Source organism: Pantherophis guttatus, chromosome 3 (genome assembly GCF_059756535.1).
Source record: "Pantherophis guttatus breed Tessera chromosome 3, ASM5975653v1, whole genome shotgun sequence".
Taxonomy (NCBI): domain Eukaryota; kingdom Metazoa; phylum Chordata; class Lepidosauria; order Squamata; family Colubridae; genus Pantherophis; species Pantherophis guttatus.
In genome coordinates, this window is record NC_142065.1 from 71342919 (window position 1) to 71363885 (window position 20967).

The following is a 20967-nucleotide window of genomic DNA, read 5'->3' on the forward strand; positions in this document are numbered from 1 at the left end:
CAATTAAGCATTTAGAATCTTTGTTGAAAGCGGTGTTTCATACATACATATAGTACAGATGCATTAACATTTTTTTGATGCATCTGTAACATTGTATTAAGACAAGTGCTTGCATTTATCCACCAGCAGAATTTAAACAAATGGAAAGCTCCATTTCTTTAGTTCTTTAGTAACATTGTATATGTCAAACACAGGAAAATCCAGAAATCCAGGCAGTTCAAAGAATATAAAGGTTTATTGCAAGGTTATGCTGTCTACAAGAATCTGACCTACTAATGGTCAGAGCAAATAGGCAGTAAATAAGAGTCAGTGGAATTCAAGGTGGCCTGAACTTAGATCTCTTGTAGGCATGAAGGGGCTCAAAACTGATGGCGCATTTGATGCCTACGTCAGGCTCAGCCTGGTCATCTCCTACAGTACATTCAATAGATGTACTGAAATTCTTGAAATTCTGTTTCTTCCACATGTTAATTCAAGAATACAATTTAACATTTTAAAAAAATCTTTGCTGATACTGTTTTGTTTTATAGCAAAAGATACTATTCAGGACAATATAAAAACTGCTAATATGAAATTAAATCTATACGTTTCATTTTGTGAGAGACTGAGAAAGATATCTCAACACAGAAAACATACATATGTATGACAGTTTCGGAGGTTGTGGCTTCCAATCCAATAAAATTATAGATGAACATGTATACCTGAACAATAAGCTTTAAAGCTTATGGAAAACTTACAAATCAGCAAAGAGATTGCTTACCACTATTGTAGTGATCATTATTAGTATTATGACAGTTACTGATTTAATCTATACAAAAATCTTTAATGAGTTTTCAGTTGTCTAATCTCTGTTGCTTTTGACTTGTAGGGTATCTTTGTTACTAGGGTTCAGCCTGATGGACCTGCATCCAACCTGCTTCAGCCTGGTGATAAGATTATTCAGGTAAATGAGAACTGTTATTTAATGAAAGCATGGGTTTTACTGCAGATATCCTTGCTCATCTGCATGCTGTCATATTCCACATTACACTGCCTGCCCAAAATAAGTTTCAAATGGTCTGAGACTGATATTCAAGTGCTAAAGTGCTGACAATCTGCACAGGATTGCTACTCTCACAAATAGACAATGGATTTGTTGTTGGCTAAGTATGAAGAAGAAAGAGGAAGCAGGTTGTTTGAATCAGATAGTATGTTCTGAATAGAAATAGTCAATATTAACATGAAGTTTGCCCAATATTTACTTAAGACCTATATTATTTACTTATGGAACTTGGTATTTTATTCCTGAATGTGAAGCTGGCTGAAGAGACACCTACGTATAACATTTTTTTTTAAAAAAAAAAAAGCAGAATCAAAGCAGGATTTACAGTACACCACCACCCTCTTTTGTGTGTGTGTGTTAGCTGACTGTCCAGTAACATAGCCAAATAATTTTTAGGAAGGGATTTGATTTACCCTGTAAACTATAATAATGAGATTCAGTTAACCAATGTAACCCCCCCCCCAGAATTATATTAATTTTTATTTATCAGTTTATGTTATAAATATTTATGCTAGCACAGGGATAAATCCATTTTATTGGATTTTATTGTACCCAAAATACAATTGCCTTCAAATTCTGTATGGTAGTTCACTACTCTAAATAAAGGAGGAGATTTTGATTATTTTCTCCCTTTGTTAAAGCTTTTTGCCTACTTTTACTTTACTGTTTACTTGTTCTTCAGTATCACAGCAGTGAAGAGTTTGAATAAGTAATTTTTATAAAATAAAAGAAAAAAAATCTTGTCCAGTTACCTCATTGAGTCTATTCCTCATTAAACTGTAGACGTCCAGCCTGCACTCAAGATGTTCTCTGTGGCAATAACCATTCCATAAGACATTTAAGTGCACACCCAATCTGTGATTTTATGTTTGCCAACACAGTCCTGTTCCTCAAGGATTTGCACTATAAATGAACACCATTACCATGCAATTTTATTTCAATGTCTAAGACATAGTGCCATTCTGTATTCATATCAGATAAGAGTTTCAGTGTGAACATTTCTTAATCTGATTGGATCACTGACTCATAAAACTTGTCCCGGGAAATTGCTGAAAATTCTTATGCCTTTTAAGCATTTTGCAGTAAATAAACAATTAATTAAAAAAAACATTTCCAAATTAGGATTTTGTAATCTTCCACCATTTATAAATTTTCAACTAATAAATGTAAAAGAATTGTCTTTTGTGTATTGAACTGGATAGCCTGTTCGACATGCTTGCTAAATTAATGTGCTTTTATTTAAGCCAATTAGTCATTATTTCCAAAGCATGCATGTTTAAGCTTAACTACCAAATAACTCAATAAGATTTCTTTCCAGTCAGCATACTAACAGCACAGCAAATCCACTGTTGGATTTAACAGTACTTGCTCAAGTAATGTGAGCTACATTCAGACTGTAGAATATTCAAATTTGTAGTGATACCAGCAAGATGACTGTGGCTTATAATGATAATCAACTGCAACTTTGATGGAGTGGAACTAAAAGCTAATCATTTTATTGAAAATGTTGATAGACAAGCAGATTTCTATAGGATAAGTTTTGGGATCCGCTCTATCAAGATGTTTCACAGAAACTATACTCAATTTAAGTCACTGATCTACACATTTATGGTTATTGGTATGGATCTGGTTCACTTTTATATGTGGCATGTCTCTTTGTCAGTGGAAACATATTTTAAGGGAATAACAAAACTAAGCTTCTGTTGCACTTGCTTTTTAAACATGCTTATCATATATCCTACACAATCATTCCCTTTTTTATTATTCAAATGCAATCACTCTTTGAATCCTTCTTTTCCTTCTCTTTGTCTCATTCATTCCCTTTCCCAGTTATCAGAGCAGTGTCCTATGTTGGCATCTACAGAGAAAAATAAATATATAAATCAATTTTAATAAATATGAGATACAAATTCATAATACAAATAAACTATGAAAACCTCAATACTTATTTTCTACAACTGTCTAAGTTATTTTAATATTACCAGCATTGTCATGTAATAATACATGTTAGGCTTAGGTAAAGAGGCGTTTCGTGAACTTGGCCCCTCAATTACTATTAGAGTGGATCTAGAATTCAGCAGTAGATAGGTTGGTAAGTATACATATGTAAGCATAAGTGGAAGAGGCCAGAATGTATAGGTAAAGGGAAAATTGAGGAGTTGCAGGAAGAGGAAGAAGTTTGTAGCTTAGGTTTTTCTACTCTGGTATTTCCTTGTTTTAGGCTATAGGATTTCTTGCATTCTTTGTATATCTAGTTTAATCCAAACTAAAGATAGATACAATTTTAGTTATAAAATGGGGATGACCAGTCTGTGAAGGACAGATGGATCAAAACTTTGCAAGAAGTTTGTGCATGGTTGGTCTGGCTTGATTTAATTTTGACTCTGCATGTGGTCTCTCACTAAGAGACTAAGTCTTTGATTTGAAGATTCTCCTGGCTTTGTGGCTCCTGCTAGAACAGGAGGTGGAGGCCTTGGCCAGGAGTTCCTTCACTCAGTTTTGGCTGGTGTGCCAATTATTGGTCTTTTTGGACTACCATGACAATAGTGACTCACATCCTGATCACCTCATAGTTAGACCACTGCAGCCACTTAATATTGGATTGCCTTTTTAAGGTGATTTGAAAGCTAATACTTGTCCTGTCTGTTTATTTGCTAACTGGGTGATTTGGCGGATTTAATAATGTAATGATTAGCCCTTCAACATAGACCAGACTAGGAAACCAAATTCATGAAGATCAATATTACTTTTATTTTAAAGTTATAGTAATAGGTCCTTGCAAGTCTGAGTGCACCTCTCCCCTCTCTTCCTTTACCCTTGTGTGAACTAGGGAGGGGCTTGTGAGATGTTTACATGCATTAGAGTTCTAGGCCAGACTTGGGGATTTTGATTACCTGATGATTACCTTGGCAGTGACTCTTCCTCCTGTCCCTCAGGGCCATACTCTCTCTCCTCTACATTAACACTAATGATAGTATTGGTACATTGCTATTTTAATTGCCTCCAGGTCCATCTCAAAGTGCTGATTGTCAATGTTAAAACTTTCCATAGCTTGATACCTGGGTATTTACAGGATCATTTTCCTTGACAAGATTCAGCCCACCTTGTGCATACTTTTCTGGGAGGATATGCCAAGGGTTTGCATTGCATGAAAAGTGAGCAGAGTGGAACCTGAGGTTTTAAGGAAACAGAATGCCACTAATCTCTTTGCCTTTAGGAAGGCAGTTAAGATCTTATTGTTCCACAGAGCATTTGAATGCTGATGATGGAAAGGCAATTTGTTAGTTACTTAGACACAGTAATGAGGTGATGAAAGCAAAAGGCTATTTTATTTTTACCTACAGCGTCATCACAATAGATGTATGTTCTCTTTGCTTATATGTTTTGTCACCATTACACTGAGAGAGGTATAAAGAGAACATGTTTCCTGCAGATTCAGAACATCTTTATTTATCTCTAAGTATCTCTTAGTTGCTTACAGCTTGAAAGAAACTGTTCTGAAAAGAGCATACTCGGCATGAATTTTCATTATATGTTTTTCAGGAGCCGTACTGATGACATTCAGTTAAGACCTAAATCATAGTGAATTCTGCCACCAAGTAAACTTAACCCATTTTAAAATATCAAGGGTCCTTTTGCAGATAATGTTAGACATTTGCAATTCCTTCTTGAACGTGACTAGAGGAATTCTAGATTGAAAATGACTGCCAACTTGTACACTCTCTTCTTCCCATCACATTGGGTCCTCAGGTTTGGCTTTGCTTTATTTTTTTTTATACTTTAGGCTTGGTTTCCATGCTCATTTCTGATATGGTTAAGTCATTGTTAGAGCTTTTCTTTGCTAACTGAGCAATTATGTGAGTTGTATGAGTGAGTGGTCTTAAAAAATATGTGTGCTCCCTTGTCAGAAACACAACTAATAATTGCTGCTGAAATCTATCAATTAATGGATTTTGGCTAATAGACCTAACTTCCACTAAAAAAAAAACCAGGTAAAGAATGTCGAATCAGGCAGGGCCCAGGAAAGAGAAGAAGGGTTTCCAGTAGCATGCCCTGCCTACTGGGTGAGTAGGTCAAGTGTTGAATTATTGTCAACCTTGCAGAGTGGAAGGCCTTTTTCTGAATGCTGAAAGCTTCAGGTGAGTCTTTGCTCTGTGTTTTGTTTTGTCAGATTGAAAGAGGAAGAGAAAGGTCCTTCTTGGTGGTACATTTCTCCATTTAGAAGATGTATTCAGAGTGATAAAGAATTGACATAGAATCTCCTATTGACCTTATACCAAAATAAATATAGAAATTGGTCCTTTGCTCTCTTGTGTAAGTGCTGCAGAGTGAAAGGCCTGGAGTGCAATTGGCATGGACTCTTCAAACAAAGCAGGGCCAGAGCATTTTACTTCATTTATGGGCAACATATTCAGCATGCTTTAAAATACCTTTTATAGTTGTTTAATTATTGTCCACAATCTATTTGGTTACATAAGAGCCAGGGAGAATAATCATATTGAAATCTATCATCTGATAATTAATAGTTCATACATGTAGCCTGGAATGTTTGAATTGTCATGAAATGATAGTTCAATCTGTAGTTGTTATAGATAGTCCTTGACTTACAACTATATTTGTAAGAATTTACAACCAGAATTTCCGTCACTAAGCAATGCAGTTGTTAAAAGTCATCATATGACCAAACCTGATTTTATGACCATGGTTACTGCACTTATTAAGTTAATCACTGCAGATATTAAGTAAATTACTGTGGTCATTCAGTGAATCCAGCTTCCCCAATTGACTTTGCTTGTTCCAATTGACTTGGAAGCCAGCTGGGAAGGTTGCAAATCATGGTTATGTGATGCTGTAAATGCAAGCTGGTTGTCAAGCTGCTGAATTGTGATCATGTGATCATGGTCTAGTGGGATGGTCATAATATCAAGGATTGGTCATATGTCGTCATGATTGTAAATCAAGGATTATCTGTCATCTATAATGGATCATTCATACATACACATTATAACTGAACAATACACTTGATAAATATGCATGAAAATAAGTTTGTCTTTATGCTAAGATTATAATAAACCACCCGCTAGGTCCAGTTCACACAATGAATTAGCCCACTAAGAGTCATTTGGACATGAACATTTACTCTTCTCAGTAAACTTTTCATGCAAAATGGCTCACAGAAAGTTCCAGAAATGGAGAATATAAAATCTTATTTTGTTATTGTTTACAATTTTTGAAAAGATATGGCAAATTGTTAGTTTTAAATGTAATCTTACTGGAACTATAAACTTTTGTGGAATGTTTCTACTTAACACTTTTCTAAGACAAATATAACAAGATTTACATAATTACTATTACTAATGTAGTTATATACAGATATGTGACTTCCTGGGGACTACTTAATTAATATGTGTTGTGGTAGTAACCCTAACACTCTTCCAGTCTAAATTTGCCTAGTCCTAAATAAAATGAGATAAGGGTATCAACTACTTACTACAATTAGTCCCCTAAATCAAAATGCTTTCATCTGATTCCCAACATCAAGAATAGGTTCCAACAGGAGAAAAGTGCTCAGACCCAGGACTCCAGAAAGGATTCACGAGGTAAAATTTGGCTCCCTGTACACCCCTGAGATATGTGGGCTGTGAACCTTTCCCTAGCCCTTTATTTCTTGTGTATATAAGTGGGCAAAATGGTGTTTAAATTAAAACAACAAAAAAACAAAAAACAGGTCTGGAAACCATGTACGGTAATTGGGCCTCGAATGCATTCCATTTTCACTCTGATAATTCGCATCCCCTTTATCCAGAGTGTAAGTGGGCAAAACAGAAATTATCCCATCTTAAAAGCACATCTGTGTTGTGAAAAATGAGGTGTGAGAGATTCTCCCTAGCATATAGATTATGTTTCAGGCTTTCAATAGAAACTGCTTTTGTTTAAGTACCAGTTATCAATAAATTGGGCGGTGGCAAAGTAGCCAAACCACAGCCACAATACTTTCCTTTTTCAGATTTCAGAAACTGGTTATTACCCTGACTTGTGGCCAACAAACCTGGGGTGGTTTCATGGTAAGTTCGGCAATGAATTCAAACCTAATAAGAATTGCTGTCAAACAAAATTAGCACTGAGGTTCTGAAATATATTTGTTCTTATTACAGATGGCCCGAATACACAAGAAGGATTGGATTTTTCTTAAATCCCACTTGTTTGTGTCTAAGCCAATCCACTCCAAAGCATCATCAACACGCTTCAGTTAAGGAAGCTTAAAGTTTGCCTATACATTGTTTTGCCTGCCTCATGCATTAACCGAACTTACCAACTGAGGACGTTTTTCATTACAAAGACTACCTTCTGTTTAAAACAAACAAACAAAAGACAAATGAGAGAGTAACTCCCATAATAGAAATAATTGTTTTTTCAAGTCAACATATTTTCAAGAATTAATCTTAGGGAAATGGATTATGCGGTATACAAGGATCCGTTACTTAGACAACCAGCATGCAATTCTTATTAAAGACAATGGTGTAGGTTTATGTTTGAAGGAGATCATATATGATCTGTCGGATCAGTATTATACCTCCATTTAAATTTTCATCTTGCACTTTAGCAAAACATGTTGCCATTACAAATTATAAATGTCCATGACAATCGTGAATTTGAAGTGAAGTGGTATCACTGCAGGATGGAACCAAGCAGATCTGTTTGTCTTGGTTGCATATTTCCCATCCTCACATTCTGAAGTTTACTGTAATTCTAATTTATCTTATGTTTCTAAGCTTTTGAGAGACTTACCATTTATAATTTAATTTTGCCCCAAATGATCTTTTTTTTTCTGCTTCCATTTGTGTCACCATCTGGGAGCATGTACTATCGTAGCAGGGATTCCTCATGCATCCTCAGACTTTCCAGCAGTCTTTGTAGTCACTTGCCTCTAAAGTTCAGGGGAAAGCTGTAAAAGAAGGAAGGCCGAAAGCTTGCTTACGGTAAAGTAAATCAACCAATATACCATGTGTCAGTTTATCCATGCTGCATGTTTAGGAATCACATACTGATCCTTTGATTAAATGCCTTGGATAGAAAATGTGATCGGCCTTTGCCCTGCATCACAATTTGCATCACAATCAAATTAAATAAAATCAAATAGAATTTTACAAAAAGAATAGTTTTGCTCATTTCCAATCAAAACATCATTTTAAAAGGTTATTTTGCCATTAAAAAAAATAAGATAACTCTGGAGTAAATAGATGAACTGTGGCCTAAATTAGAGGTTTTCAATTCTTAGCTGGGAAATCAAATTTAGGCCATCAGGAAACCAGAAAGGGACATACAGACAGACGTTTTTGCATTTAAGGCTACTTACTACAACAGGATGGACCATCAGCCTTTATATAAAAAAAACCTAAATAGAGGCCAGCATAAACCTGGCTGCCAGAAATATTCCTCTAAGGTTTTGCACATGAAATTCAAGGCTTTGTTGAATGTCTTTTATCTGTCTGGAATTTGTACTCTTTCTCTTAAATTATTTTCTTGCTGTTTGTTAAAGCAACATTTAACTTAATTAAAAAAAATCTTTTGTGTGTGGACTCTCTATTTATTATTACACTTCTCACTTTCTTCTCTGTTATATAAAAGCAATAGGTTGACAATGTATATATTACTATTTGTTCCTTGGTATACTACTCACATACACATGTGGTATGATCAGTCAGGCATTAGAAAATAATAATTACTGTTCAACTATACTAGGGAAAACATTCTAACTCTATGTGAGAAATTATTTCTTCAAATTCACCTAAGCAACTAAAAATTAGTAGTTCAGACCAATATTCACATTTAAAAGGTAGATAAGTTTATTTGACATATGTCAACAAAGAAAACAAATCGTTCACATCACAGAATATATTTATTATTAATTCCTAGCAGTATATTTTAATGCAAGGTTAGCATATAAATTCTAACAATATTAATTTCAAGATATAAACCAGATATTAAGAAACATTTTCAAATAATGAGCCAAACTCTCTAACCTATAGCTATTTTATTCTGAGCTGAGTTCCCCATCAGTAGTAAATTTTATAAACTATGAAACTTAAAGCTAAAGTGTCTGCGTAATGCAGGTATCAGCTATCTGCAAATAGAATGATAACACATCTCAGTGTATCTGTAAACATTTTAATATAATTTCTACAAATCTATAGAATAAAAATTTATAAATCTAAATACACACTTTATAAAGTAGATTCCTAGTAATTACATGGTCATGTCCATTTTTTTTTTCTTACAATATAGAAATACTGGAAGTTTCTTACTATCTATTTTATTTCCTCAATTAGTCTGGAATTTCTTGATAGTTTCCCACCTCACATAAATGTTAATAAAATTTGATCTTCTTAGCTTTTTCAATAAGTTTGATTCGTTATTACTGCTTGCTATTATAACCTTCTCTAAAAATCAGTGCAATTAAAAATAGTAATCTAATAATTATATCTTGTTACTTGTTATTACATTGTTTCCTTTATGAGATGGCTGGCCATATAAATTTGATATAAATAAATAAAAAATGGTAAAGAGTATAAAAGCATCTGAAGTAAACCCAGTCATTCTCTATCTAAGGGGTTATTATTATTAGTGAAATAGGATGATGCTTCTGTGTATAGTTATAGATTTTATGAGAGAGTAGTGAGAGCATGTATATTGCATCAAACTCAAAGAAACTCATCAAAGAAAAATTGAGAATTTGAATAAAAGAACCTAAGACCACATTGATATATTTCTTTTTAAATTTTGCCTATGGTATAGATAATATTTTGTCATATTGTCCATTTTCAAAGACTATGTTGAAAACACAAAAAGGGAAGGAGGGAGGGAGGGAGGGAGGGAGGGAGGGAGGGAGGAAGGAAGGAAGGAAGGAAGGAAGGAAGGAAGGAAGGAAGGAAGTTGGATAAGGAGCATCAGGCAAAGTGCAGAAAAAGAACAGTAAGCAGCTAAATCTAGTTTTGGTCAATACCATTCACCGTACACTACTTGTGGATTCTATTTTAAACTTTAACCATCCTTGCTTTTATGAGTAGACTGACTTTTCTTCTTTAGAAAAGTCTTCTCTTTCTTTGAGAACCTCATCAACTCCATTCAACCATAACAGTCTTGAGTTTCCTCATTCCTTCATGTATTTCTTTTGCAATTTAATATTACATCCTATTTCAGTCTTTCTATATACCCAACTCTCTCTACATATTTTTATATTGATAATTCTTTCCTGAATCCAATCCACATTGATTCAGCACCTAGTTTTACTTAACTCTATTTTTTCTTGTTTTCCACATAAAGTTCTGAAATAATGCATTTCCATTGTATATCCAACACTCACTTCCCCACAACATTTATTTCCTTTAACATTCATTTCACTAAACAAGCACATCATTTACCATCATTACCATACACGACTAGCATCTTCCCAACTTTAGTAACCATTCTACCAGGATACACAAATTTAGCTATTTGCTTTAATTTTTTACAATGCACATGTTATTTGCAATCATTTACGCCAATGGCAGTGTCAAACATGACTGCTTTGATTTCTTATCCATACTCATTGCAAAACAGTCTAACAAATGAATCTTGGTGGCGCAGTGGTTAGAGTACAGTACTGCAGGCTACTTCTGCTGACTGCTGGCTGCCTGCAATTTGGCAGTTCAAATCTCACCAGGCTCAAGGTTGACTCAGCCTTCCATCCTTCTGAGGTGGTAAAATAAGGACCTAGATTGTTGGGGGCAATATGCTGACTCTGTAAACCGCTTAGAGAGGGCTGTAAAGCACTATGAAGTGGTATATGAGTCTCAGTGCTATTGCTATTGCAAATGCTGTAAATATTAGGTTCTTTGCAGCAAGCATTATCTTGTAGTCAAAGTACATATATATCCACATCCCCAACAAACCAAAAACTCTCTTTATAAATTTACTCAAAAATAAATCAAACAATCTATTGGACATTGTTTTATTCTTGTCATATTCTGTGATTGAACCATTTAATCATTGCATTAAGTCTCACACATTATTTGTTTCCTCATATACTGCTCTTGTCGCATTCAGCAATCAACTTTCAACTCCATACATATGCAAAACATCCCGTTATTCAAACCTATTCATTTCATACTATGGCTTTGAGCAGCCACAATTTTCACATAACACTCCAAATAAGAAAAAGTTTTAGGTTATTAACCTCAAATTATACCCTTGCTATATGAAACTCGCTCTGCTAATGATAAAGTCATACTACCAGCTATAGTCTTCTTGCCACATGTAATTTTATTTCAAGCATGCTCATATTAGGAGCTCTAAAGTCTGCTTTGCAAGCCAATATAATATTGTCTATCCCAACAACCAGAAATTACGTGGATTGTCTTAACACACTCAAGATATTTGAGATATGATTACAATTTGCTCCAATATTTTTTCTATCCGGGCATGGTGCTCAGACCTGAACTAAAGAAAATAATTATTCCAATAAAAAACACTTTTTCCTTAAATGGATTTTGCAATTATTGATTTTCTCCTCCCTTTGCATTTATTTCTTTCCCTCATACATTTGAACAAGCTATAAATTGTCATGCTAGCAAACTGACCAACTACAGTATAGTTTGCCTCCAAGTCAGAATTTGAATGCACAGTTTTGGAAACAAAAAGTGGTTTGCTCAAACCACAAGAGAGTATAAAAATGAAATGTGTGGGACAGGTGAAGGAGAATCTGTATACATAAATTAAAATTCTGAACGACAACATGCATAAGAATAAATTAAAAAATAAAACTTGAGTTCTAAAACATGGAATTCATTGCAATGATTATTAGAAATAGTTGAGATTGACCCAAGCATAAGGCATGAAACTCATATTCTTTATTCAAATAAGCAATTATGCAAGTAATATGACCGGACTGCTTCAATTATACATGTGTTAGAATGCTCAAATAAAATGCTAAACTTTGCATGTAGATTCTAATCTAATAAAATCCAAGTCTTGGAGAAGTCTGGAGTAAATTAAGGTTAGTGATATTTTCAAAAATAAATTCCATATTCCACAAATAGTTGTCCTAGATGATACAGCCATAGGACATCACAATAGTTTAAATAGGAATATTAAGCACATAACACACACACACACCCAAATCCCAATTAGACATAGTCACTAATTCAGGCTACAGTTGGGGTGGGGAAACTTCTTAATGTAGATTGCTTCCTTCCATTAACACTGAGCATTTGATAGACTTCTGCTTGTTGCATATGAAATGTTGGTCTGATATAAAGGCTATTTGGATTATGACACAGCTGTTGTAAGCAATTAGTTCACAAATTTAACTCTATGACCTGGCTTATTCTGTTCCTAACTGTTGGAACACTGTTCCTATGTCTAGCCATAAAGACATAGTTGATTTAGAAGTTGTGCTACATTCAAAATCTTTCCGGCCTGGAATAATAGGCAGAAATTGTTTTGGGGAATGGCTGTTGGAGTTCAGTAAGTGGGAAATTCCTAGGATTATTTAACTGAGTGCAGTTTTATGCAAGACCATTATCAACTTTTGTTGTTCTGATGATTCTCCCTCTGTTTTCTTGGTGGAATTTCGAAACAACTGGGAAAAACTTGATGAAGATAGTGACTTTTGCCGTATTCTAATACCTTCCAGATGATATATTATATTAAAATTAGAGTTGTGTTTAAAGGCAGCTTTATTCTTTAGAACTTGAGATAATTGATAATATTGATTAGATAGATAGTTATAGGGTTAGGGTAGATAATAGGTAAATGAGTTGATAATTGATAGATACATGTTATATATATATATATATATATATATATATATATATATATATATATAATATTTGATATATATGATATACGTATATATGTATATATGTATGTATGTATGTATAAAGTCAGAAAGAAAGTTTGCTTAAGAGCTTGTTTGCTAGACAGAAATGCCTGAGATTAGTACTTGATGGCTTGTACAATGAAGCAAATACCAGATTGTGTCGTTGGGCCTGTTGTTCATTTATTATGAGGCAAGGTTTTATTTTTTTTCAAAGCATTGTGAGCTACACAGGACATCCTAAAAATATTCCAATTCAATTGATCTCTGTGACCAATTTATTTAGGACTTTTAAATTTGTTTCAGCAATCTCAAGCTCCTCTGGGGGTCTTTGCTTAATCAATAAGGAAGGGTAAATAAGTAAATCTCTTGCACGCAAAGCATTCCGAGCAGCAAATTACTTTTTTTAAAAAACAAGATCAATGCATGCATAGCTACTTCGCTGCTCATCCTCATCTGACATTTTTATAGAGAATTCAGTATGAGCTACTGAGCATGATGATGGGAATTCTAGAAGGACATGGAGGGTACGATGCTGGGAATGACTTCTCTAAACTGACCAAATTACTTAGACAAACAAAATACAACTCTATTGGCATAATATGGGAAAAACATCCAAATAAAGTTGATGATTGCTTAAGGCCATGCTGTGAAATTTATACAGATGTTTGAGTTTCAAATGTGTACAAATTTCACAGCATGTCATTATAATGATGCTGGCTGGGGAATTCTGGGAATTGAAGTTCTCACATCTTAAAGTGATCAAAGTAGAGAAACACTGTACTACGGCATTGCTTTTCTAAATTATACGATATCATGGGATAGTGGTTGATCTTTAAACTATATGCCCCATGTTACTAAATTCTAAAACACTTACTTTTTTCTATTTTGTCTGTTGCAGGCAAATGGACACAGTTTTGTACATATGGAACATGAAAAAGCTGTATTACTTCTGAAGAGTTTCCAGAATACAGTAGACCTAGTTATTCAACGTGAGCTCACTGTCTAAATATTTTTTTATAAATAATAAAATATGCCTAACATTTTTTGCCAATTGCTGGACCAATGGCAAATATAGTGCCAAATGTATAATATTATATGTTAGTAATGATTACCCTGGGGAAAAATAACTATATAAATATAACTTCCAAGTGATTATGTATTATTTTTCTTTGTAAGTCTATGGCTATGCATTGGTACCAGCTTATTTTTAAAATATTCTTTTTAATTGTTTCTAGATGTCTTTATTTCAGGACACAGAAACACACACAAGTTCTTTACAAATCTTAGTCTCCATCAAAATTACTGCCTCACAATTGTTTATGTTTTTAAAAAGAAAATTATATAAAGTTATAATTCCCATAAAGTATTTCTATCTCACATAAGATATAAATTATTTATAAAGAATATTTTAGTAGTTCTATATTCAGTAACATGAGAATTGAACATAATGGGATTCACTTCTGTAGAAATAGGTCTAGAGTTGTACTGCAGACCTGTTAGCTTTTTCATTTTCCCCTTTTTTTACAATGTAAATACATATATATCTTTTAAGAGTGCAATATCCAATTTAAAATAACATTAAATTTATTTGGGAGGGTAATGGGAGTCTACATTGGCAAAACCAGGCTTTTCTCTGCTCACAATTAATTATTTAAAAAAACATATATTCCTTTCCAAGATTTACCTCAAAGAAGCTTAGAATATAAATCACAAAAATAGTAACAGTAAAAGATGTTTAGTAGGGATACTGAATCAACCTTGTTGATGGTTTGCAGATGGTTACAACTTCCATAACCTCCAAGCATCCCAACCTCTGTTTATGCTGGCAGTTCGGGCTATATGTTTAGAAGACACTAAATTAGACAAGCTGGTGTAAGCTTCTGAGGATTGTAGTCCACCATCATTAGATGAATGAAATGTTACTTTGAGTTACCAGAACATTCAGATATGGGCAGGCTTAGAATGTTACCATTCTGAACACAATGATAGGAAGGAAAGGAAATACAAGTATTTTGTTGCCCCTCACATAGTCTAAGAAAGTATGTAATTGAATATTCTTGTAACTCAAATGTCAGGCATCTGAAAACTGCCAAGAGTCTTTTGACTGCTGTGAGGTAGAAATTTCATAAATGCATAAATGTGCCACCATACATCCAATCTTTACCAGCCAAAGGACTTTGAAAACAAGCCCAACTTTGGAATTCGGGAATTAAAATTTTTGCCATAGATTGATTAGCCCGAGAGTCCAATATTTTTCTAAATAAGGAGAGGAAAGATCAAGAAAACTTTCATTTTTTCACAATTTGTGTGTGACCATAAAGTAAGCTGTTTCTTGAATTTTGAATACCATGCTGCTATGGACAATGTCTCCGCTTTGTCTGTAATATTATTCCCTTTGGTATCCTGGACTCCAAACAATTAGATGATCACTTGCATTACCAACTTTGTGCATTGTTTCTAGAGTCAAATTAGTCTTAACTGCTGGAAAATTGGTGTAAAAAACTTCTGTGCAGAAAAATGTCCATACCAAAAATTTGTTAAACAGGAAAGATATCCCATAATGTGCACATTAGCACAATGTGCAAATAAAGGGGTGGCTTTAATAATATTAAATACTCGGGGAGGGGAATGTGCTTCCAGTTTGACTTAGAACTGAGGACGTAGTAAATAGAAATTTACAGATTAATCCATAAAATATTCTATAGACTAATGGCAATGTTTAGTTGTTTTAAAAATTAGTGCTTGTCTAGATGAGATTTAACTTTATTGTTCAAAAATATTACTCCAGGTTGTGGGTGAGAAGGAAATTTCTTTGATTCCAAAGATAGATACTCTATAGTTTAAATAAGAGGCCTTGGTTTGGAATTATTCATTCCTAACAAAAATAACTGGTTATCTCAACCTGAGTAGAAAATTAATTATGTAACAAGTTGATACTTATTAACACTTTCTCCCTAACCCTTTATAAAAACCTTGTACAAAATTAATATTTTATCCTCCTAGCGATAAAAAAACATTTAAATAATTCACAATATAAATTAGAGCTCTGCTAAATTTTAAAGGAAAAAAAAATGCTTTGTAGGAATGCAAAGATCCTTTGCTTCTACATTTTAGTCATGATTTTGTTCTGCTATTATTTTAAAAAAAGCCCTTCTTTTCATCTTAATTACTGAAATCATCTCAACCAATCTTAAATCATATAGATTTGATTAGATTATGACATCAGTAAGGAAAATGAGACTGCTTTGCTTTTTCTCTAAAATGCCAATATAAATTAATTATCAAAATCAGCATTGGGATGTGTATTACACTACACTTCTTCTTAAAAGTACAATTGCACCTTGGCAACATGTAGTTTGGAAAAGTGCAGTCGGATGTATGTCCTAATTAGCATTGGTTGTTTTGATCCTTTTTTAAAAAAAAAATGGTATCACAAAGCAGTGAACACAGCATTTCCAAGTCAAGTACTGGCTTAATTGCCATACATGGACAGCTTTCCCCCAACAGAATAATGTTTATGCTATTTAGGGGCCTTTAAGGAATCTACCTTTTTGAAGGGCATGAAATCATTAAGAAAACGTAATTCCCTCCTTCTTCTCAGGGTTAGTGCGAGTATAAAGCCAATTCATGTTTTCTCTACTATCACATTCCATCACGTCCTAGTAGTCCTTCTGAAGTTAACTATAGCTAGCTGAAGTTCCCATCTTGCAACCATCCAGTTAGGGAATGCAGAGGTTGGGAGACCAAGAAACACACCCGAGGACAATGGCAGATGTCTTCAGCCAAAGTACATCACATCCAGCTGAGTTCTAAACATCCATGTCAGAAAAGGGAGCTTAGTTGGGAAGAAGAGTTAAATATGGAAATCTTTCTCTCTTCCCGTCCCCTTAAATTTATAGAGCATCGGATAAGGAATAACGTGATCTTAAACTGTTAGATCAGCACCAGAAGACCCAGATTCAAGTCTATCTTTAATCGTGGAAGCTGATCGGGTGGCTTTCAGACAGTCGTTCTCAGCCCAACCCACTTAACGGGGTTGTTGCTGTGGGAGAAAACGTACCCTGCTTTGAGCTCCTGAATGAAAGGCGGTGATAAATAAAATATAGTGCTCCACACAATATATAACATTTATTCAATTTGTGAAGGACTGCACGTGTGTCACTAATCCCACCATGGTCTTTAGACAGTTCTGAAAAACCCATAGCAGAGACTATATAGCTAAAATCTCCCTTCCCGTTTCCAAACAGGTAATCCAAGCAAATCTATTCAGTCATCTTTGGCAAGGCTTTTTAAAGGCTCCTGCGAATTCCAAAGCAGAAGCTGAAGCTGAACTGCTCCGTTCAGCTCCTACTTCTCATTCAAATTGGGTTTTGCTGCATTTGTTTCCATGGTGACAGTTGTACTAGCCAACCCTGACTATATACAAAGGCACTCTGCCCAAACATGCCTTAAAGCGTGATTAAAAGAACCAGGAGAAACGGACAGCTCTGGGTTTTTTGGCTTCCATTCAGCAGAGCAGCTGTTTATTGACACACACACAGACACACACATACCGGAGAAATAGGACTTTGCTGTGAGGAGAGCAAATGGATTTGCATCTGTTCCTGCAGCTAGGCCAATTTGCCTATAACAGACCTTCTACAGAACGATTTTAGCAAGCTTTTGCTCTCAGAACCCTTCTTACGGATTTTCTTCCCAGGACTATTTATAGAAAGTAATGTAAAAAGCAATCTAGTTAATAAGATGCCATATGGAATCATTTTAGGAGGTACAATAAATTTTTAAACATCACCTTGTAAGTACCACGTGGCATCATTTTGATAGGTATGACATTTTTTAAAAAAATCAATTAAAATAAGTGCAAGGAACTATCTAGGCAGCCATTTTTAAAGTTACCTTTCATACAAGCGCTTCTTTAAAAATTACAACTGGTTAAAATTAGACTTCTCTTCTTCTCATACAAATGATGTAAAGTTTTTAATTCATGTGTAAATATTAGTATGAGATACAATTAACTATTAATCAGGAAGGCACATTAGGACAATGGTTAGGAAAGTGAACTGTTTTGCTGTTGTGAATTCTATTTTGCCCTTGCTGCCAATGGTGAGTACCATTTAAAATCTCTCACAAAATGTATTGTCAAACTTCCCAGTTTTGTCAGGATCGTCTTCCTTCACTTTGTAGCTGACAGATTCCCTTTGTAGCTTTACACGGCAATATCAGATTTATTATTACTTTCATAGCTTCAGCGTTAAATTGGGACAGATTTTTGAATTCAAATCTAATTTTTTTCATGAAGATTTAATCACTGTAAATCTATAAAGAATATTTGTAGCTCAGGGTTGAAATGAGGGGTCCTTGGTATTCCTGGACTCAGTTATTTTCTTGCAAACATTTCATTATCAGTGCTTGGAATAGATAGCACTGATATTACTTACTTTGGGTAATGAAACGTCTTCAAGAAAACCACCTCATTGTAAATCTCATGCCTATGACATTTTGGAGAAAATATATTAACTGAGGAGCGCATGAAACACTTTTTCACAGCAAGCTGTGCCTCATATTTCTCAGTAAAAATATAAGCATTGTACTGAGCTAGCTTGTGAGTGTTTTGAGTTCTGTTTCTGGCAACAGTGCATGCCTTTTTTTTCAAAATGCCCAAGCAAATGAGAAGAATTATTGGTAAGATTCAATCACACCAAGAGCAACTGACTGAAGTTTTCTATGCTTTTAACTTTCATGTTCCTAAAGTAAAAGGTGGAATTGAAGAGTACTTAAGAGCTATAAAACATTATTTTTAGTAAAATACCTAAGATCCATTTGGAATTATTATTATATTTTTCATTTTGTTCATGTCTGCCTTTATTATCCTACATTCCAAACAGGAGACTATTAAACAAATTTTAAATCAGAAGTTAGAATTATTTTTTTTAAAAAATGCATTGCTTGTAGTTTAAAAACTCACTTTATGTACTTACAATAATTAATCCTGTTTGAGAAATCCAACAGCGACACCCAGAGGCTAAGAATATTTGTCTCAGCACACAAATTCTTGATATTCTTTTTTTAAAAAAATGAATTCAGACTAGTCTTGAATCTTTATGAACTTTAAATGTGCATTAAGTTTCCACACTATTTCATTCCATCTAGAATGTTCATGCCCCTTTGTGAAGTTTTATTCTGAACATCGATAAGCCACACCAGTTCAGCACAAGAGGCTGAATTTTTATAAATCGGGGCCTTTCCTGCCTCTTTGCTAGCTTAAGTGGCTTAACACTGGGCAAGACAAAGACTTATTAGTTACATTTTTCTACTTGTGAGTACTGTAATCAAGTAAAAACCAACAACTTACTTTATTACAAATTTTACCATTTTATAAAACACATGTTTAATTATAGAGATAGCTGTATTGTAATTAATATTTTGAAACAATTGTGATTTTGAGCTTAAATTATATACAGAACTGTCATTTTTGTATGTGTTAAAAAGATTGCTATATGACAAAATACTTTTCAGTTTAATTACAGTATCATTGTAAATAAGGCTGAATGAAGAATCATTTACTACTTTATGAACATAGATTGTGAATGTAATTCAATGTTTTGCAGTATACAGATTTACTGAACTTGAAAGCTGCTTCATTTTATGTGAAAAAGTACTTTAAAGCTATATTTTAAATGAATTGATTCAGTGAAATCAATTATCTTTAATTTGCACATACAGATAGTATCTTTCCCATTTTACTTTGCGTATTGACACTAACTAGTAAGGTGTATATTGTGTCTAGAATGCATTTTGCAGATGCTTTCTGTACATAAAAAGAATACAGGGACTCAAACAATGCTGTGCAGCGTATAGCAGAGCCATTTTCGGCTTTGATGTACTCAAATTTTTTCAGTATTTAAAAAAAGTGTTTTGAATAATATATTAAAAAGTCTATTGTATAAATAAAGTCACCTTATTGTAAACATTCTGCCTTCAGAGCAATATATTGCAACAATTTCATCTTGTATCACTCACAGAAAGGAAGTATCAATAATCAGCAGCAAATCTCTCATTGGTTTTACTTGTACACAGATTCAGACTTAGTTTTAATTTTTTAAAGACTCCCCAAGTTTATCTGAAGCATAGTTTGGAACATAAAAGAGCAGCTTTAAAGGTTACTTTCCTAGCAGCTGCCAGCATAGAGAGAACATTTGCTCTCCTGGGGTTTTTGAATTTTGAAGGTTGATGATCCTGCTGTAGCTAAAGTTCATATAGGGTGGAAAGCATCTGGCAGAGCTGGCTAGATGTAAAATATCTCTTTCTTTCTCTCTCTCTCTCTCTCTTTCACACACACACACACACACACACACACACACACACACACACACACAGAGAAAGAGAGTTTAATGCACTAGTGTAGCCTTTATGCTATCCTTAACTTCCCAGCTGCTAAAAAGGTCAGTGTCTACTGCTTTACACAAGAGCATTTAAGCATACTTGTTGGAGATTATAACTAATGCCCAGAAGCACCTCTTTGATCTGTAAGAATTCCTGCCAGCATATTTAGAAAACCCAAAACATTTTATTATATAGACAAAGGCAAACATCTAGAAGATGCCATAGCATCCTCTTTACCTCTAATCAGCACATCTTCTCTTTCTCTATAATAGGCGTTCATTTAGTGAATCAGTGGCCAGCATCTAATATCAAGATTCTGGAGAAATCACCTCTTACTGGAACAGTTGATTGGGGTAGGCAGAGGTGGGGTTATATGGGTGGAAGCTAGACCCCGGTGGCCAACTATGGCCCCTTTATGTCCTGTGAACTTCATTTCCCAGAATTCCTGAACCAGGAGCCACTCCTGGCTCAGGAATTCTGGGAGTTGAAATCCACAGGTTGTAAAGGGGCCATAGTTGCCCACACCTGAGTTAGAACCATCTGTCTCAAGTTTGTATTCAATTAGGATTGCAGTTTTTGCAATCAACCTCAGTACTTGCCAGCATCCAACAAATAATTCCATATATTGCTGAACAGATAGTATTTATACAAGGAATTAAAACCTTAGTCTTAACACTGATGA

General features: G+C 34.3%; 1 protein-coding gene across 11 annotated transcripts in view; it reads left to right on the plus strand.

The window, feature by feature from the left end:
* LRRC7 (leucine rich repeat containing 7) overlaps nt 1-14618 on the plus strand; it is a 203634-nt gene extending 189016 nt beyond the window's left edge. For 6 of the 11 annotated variants that reach the window (XM_034433211.3, XM_087889808.1, XM_087889809.1 and 3 more), the window contains one exon: nt 869-2150. In XM_034433211.3, the coding sequence (XP_034289102.2) occupies nt 869-1090 (222 nt within the window). In that variant the 3' untranslated portion in view covers nt 1091-2150. The other 5 variants (XM_087889806.1, XM_087889812.1, XM_087889807.1 and 2 more) reach the window with 4 other exon arrangements.
* Nucleotides 14619-20967: the final 6349 nt, after the last annotated feature.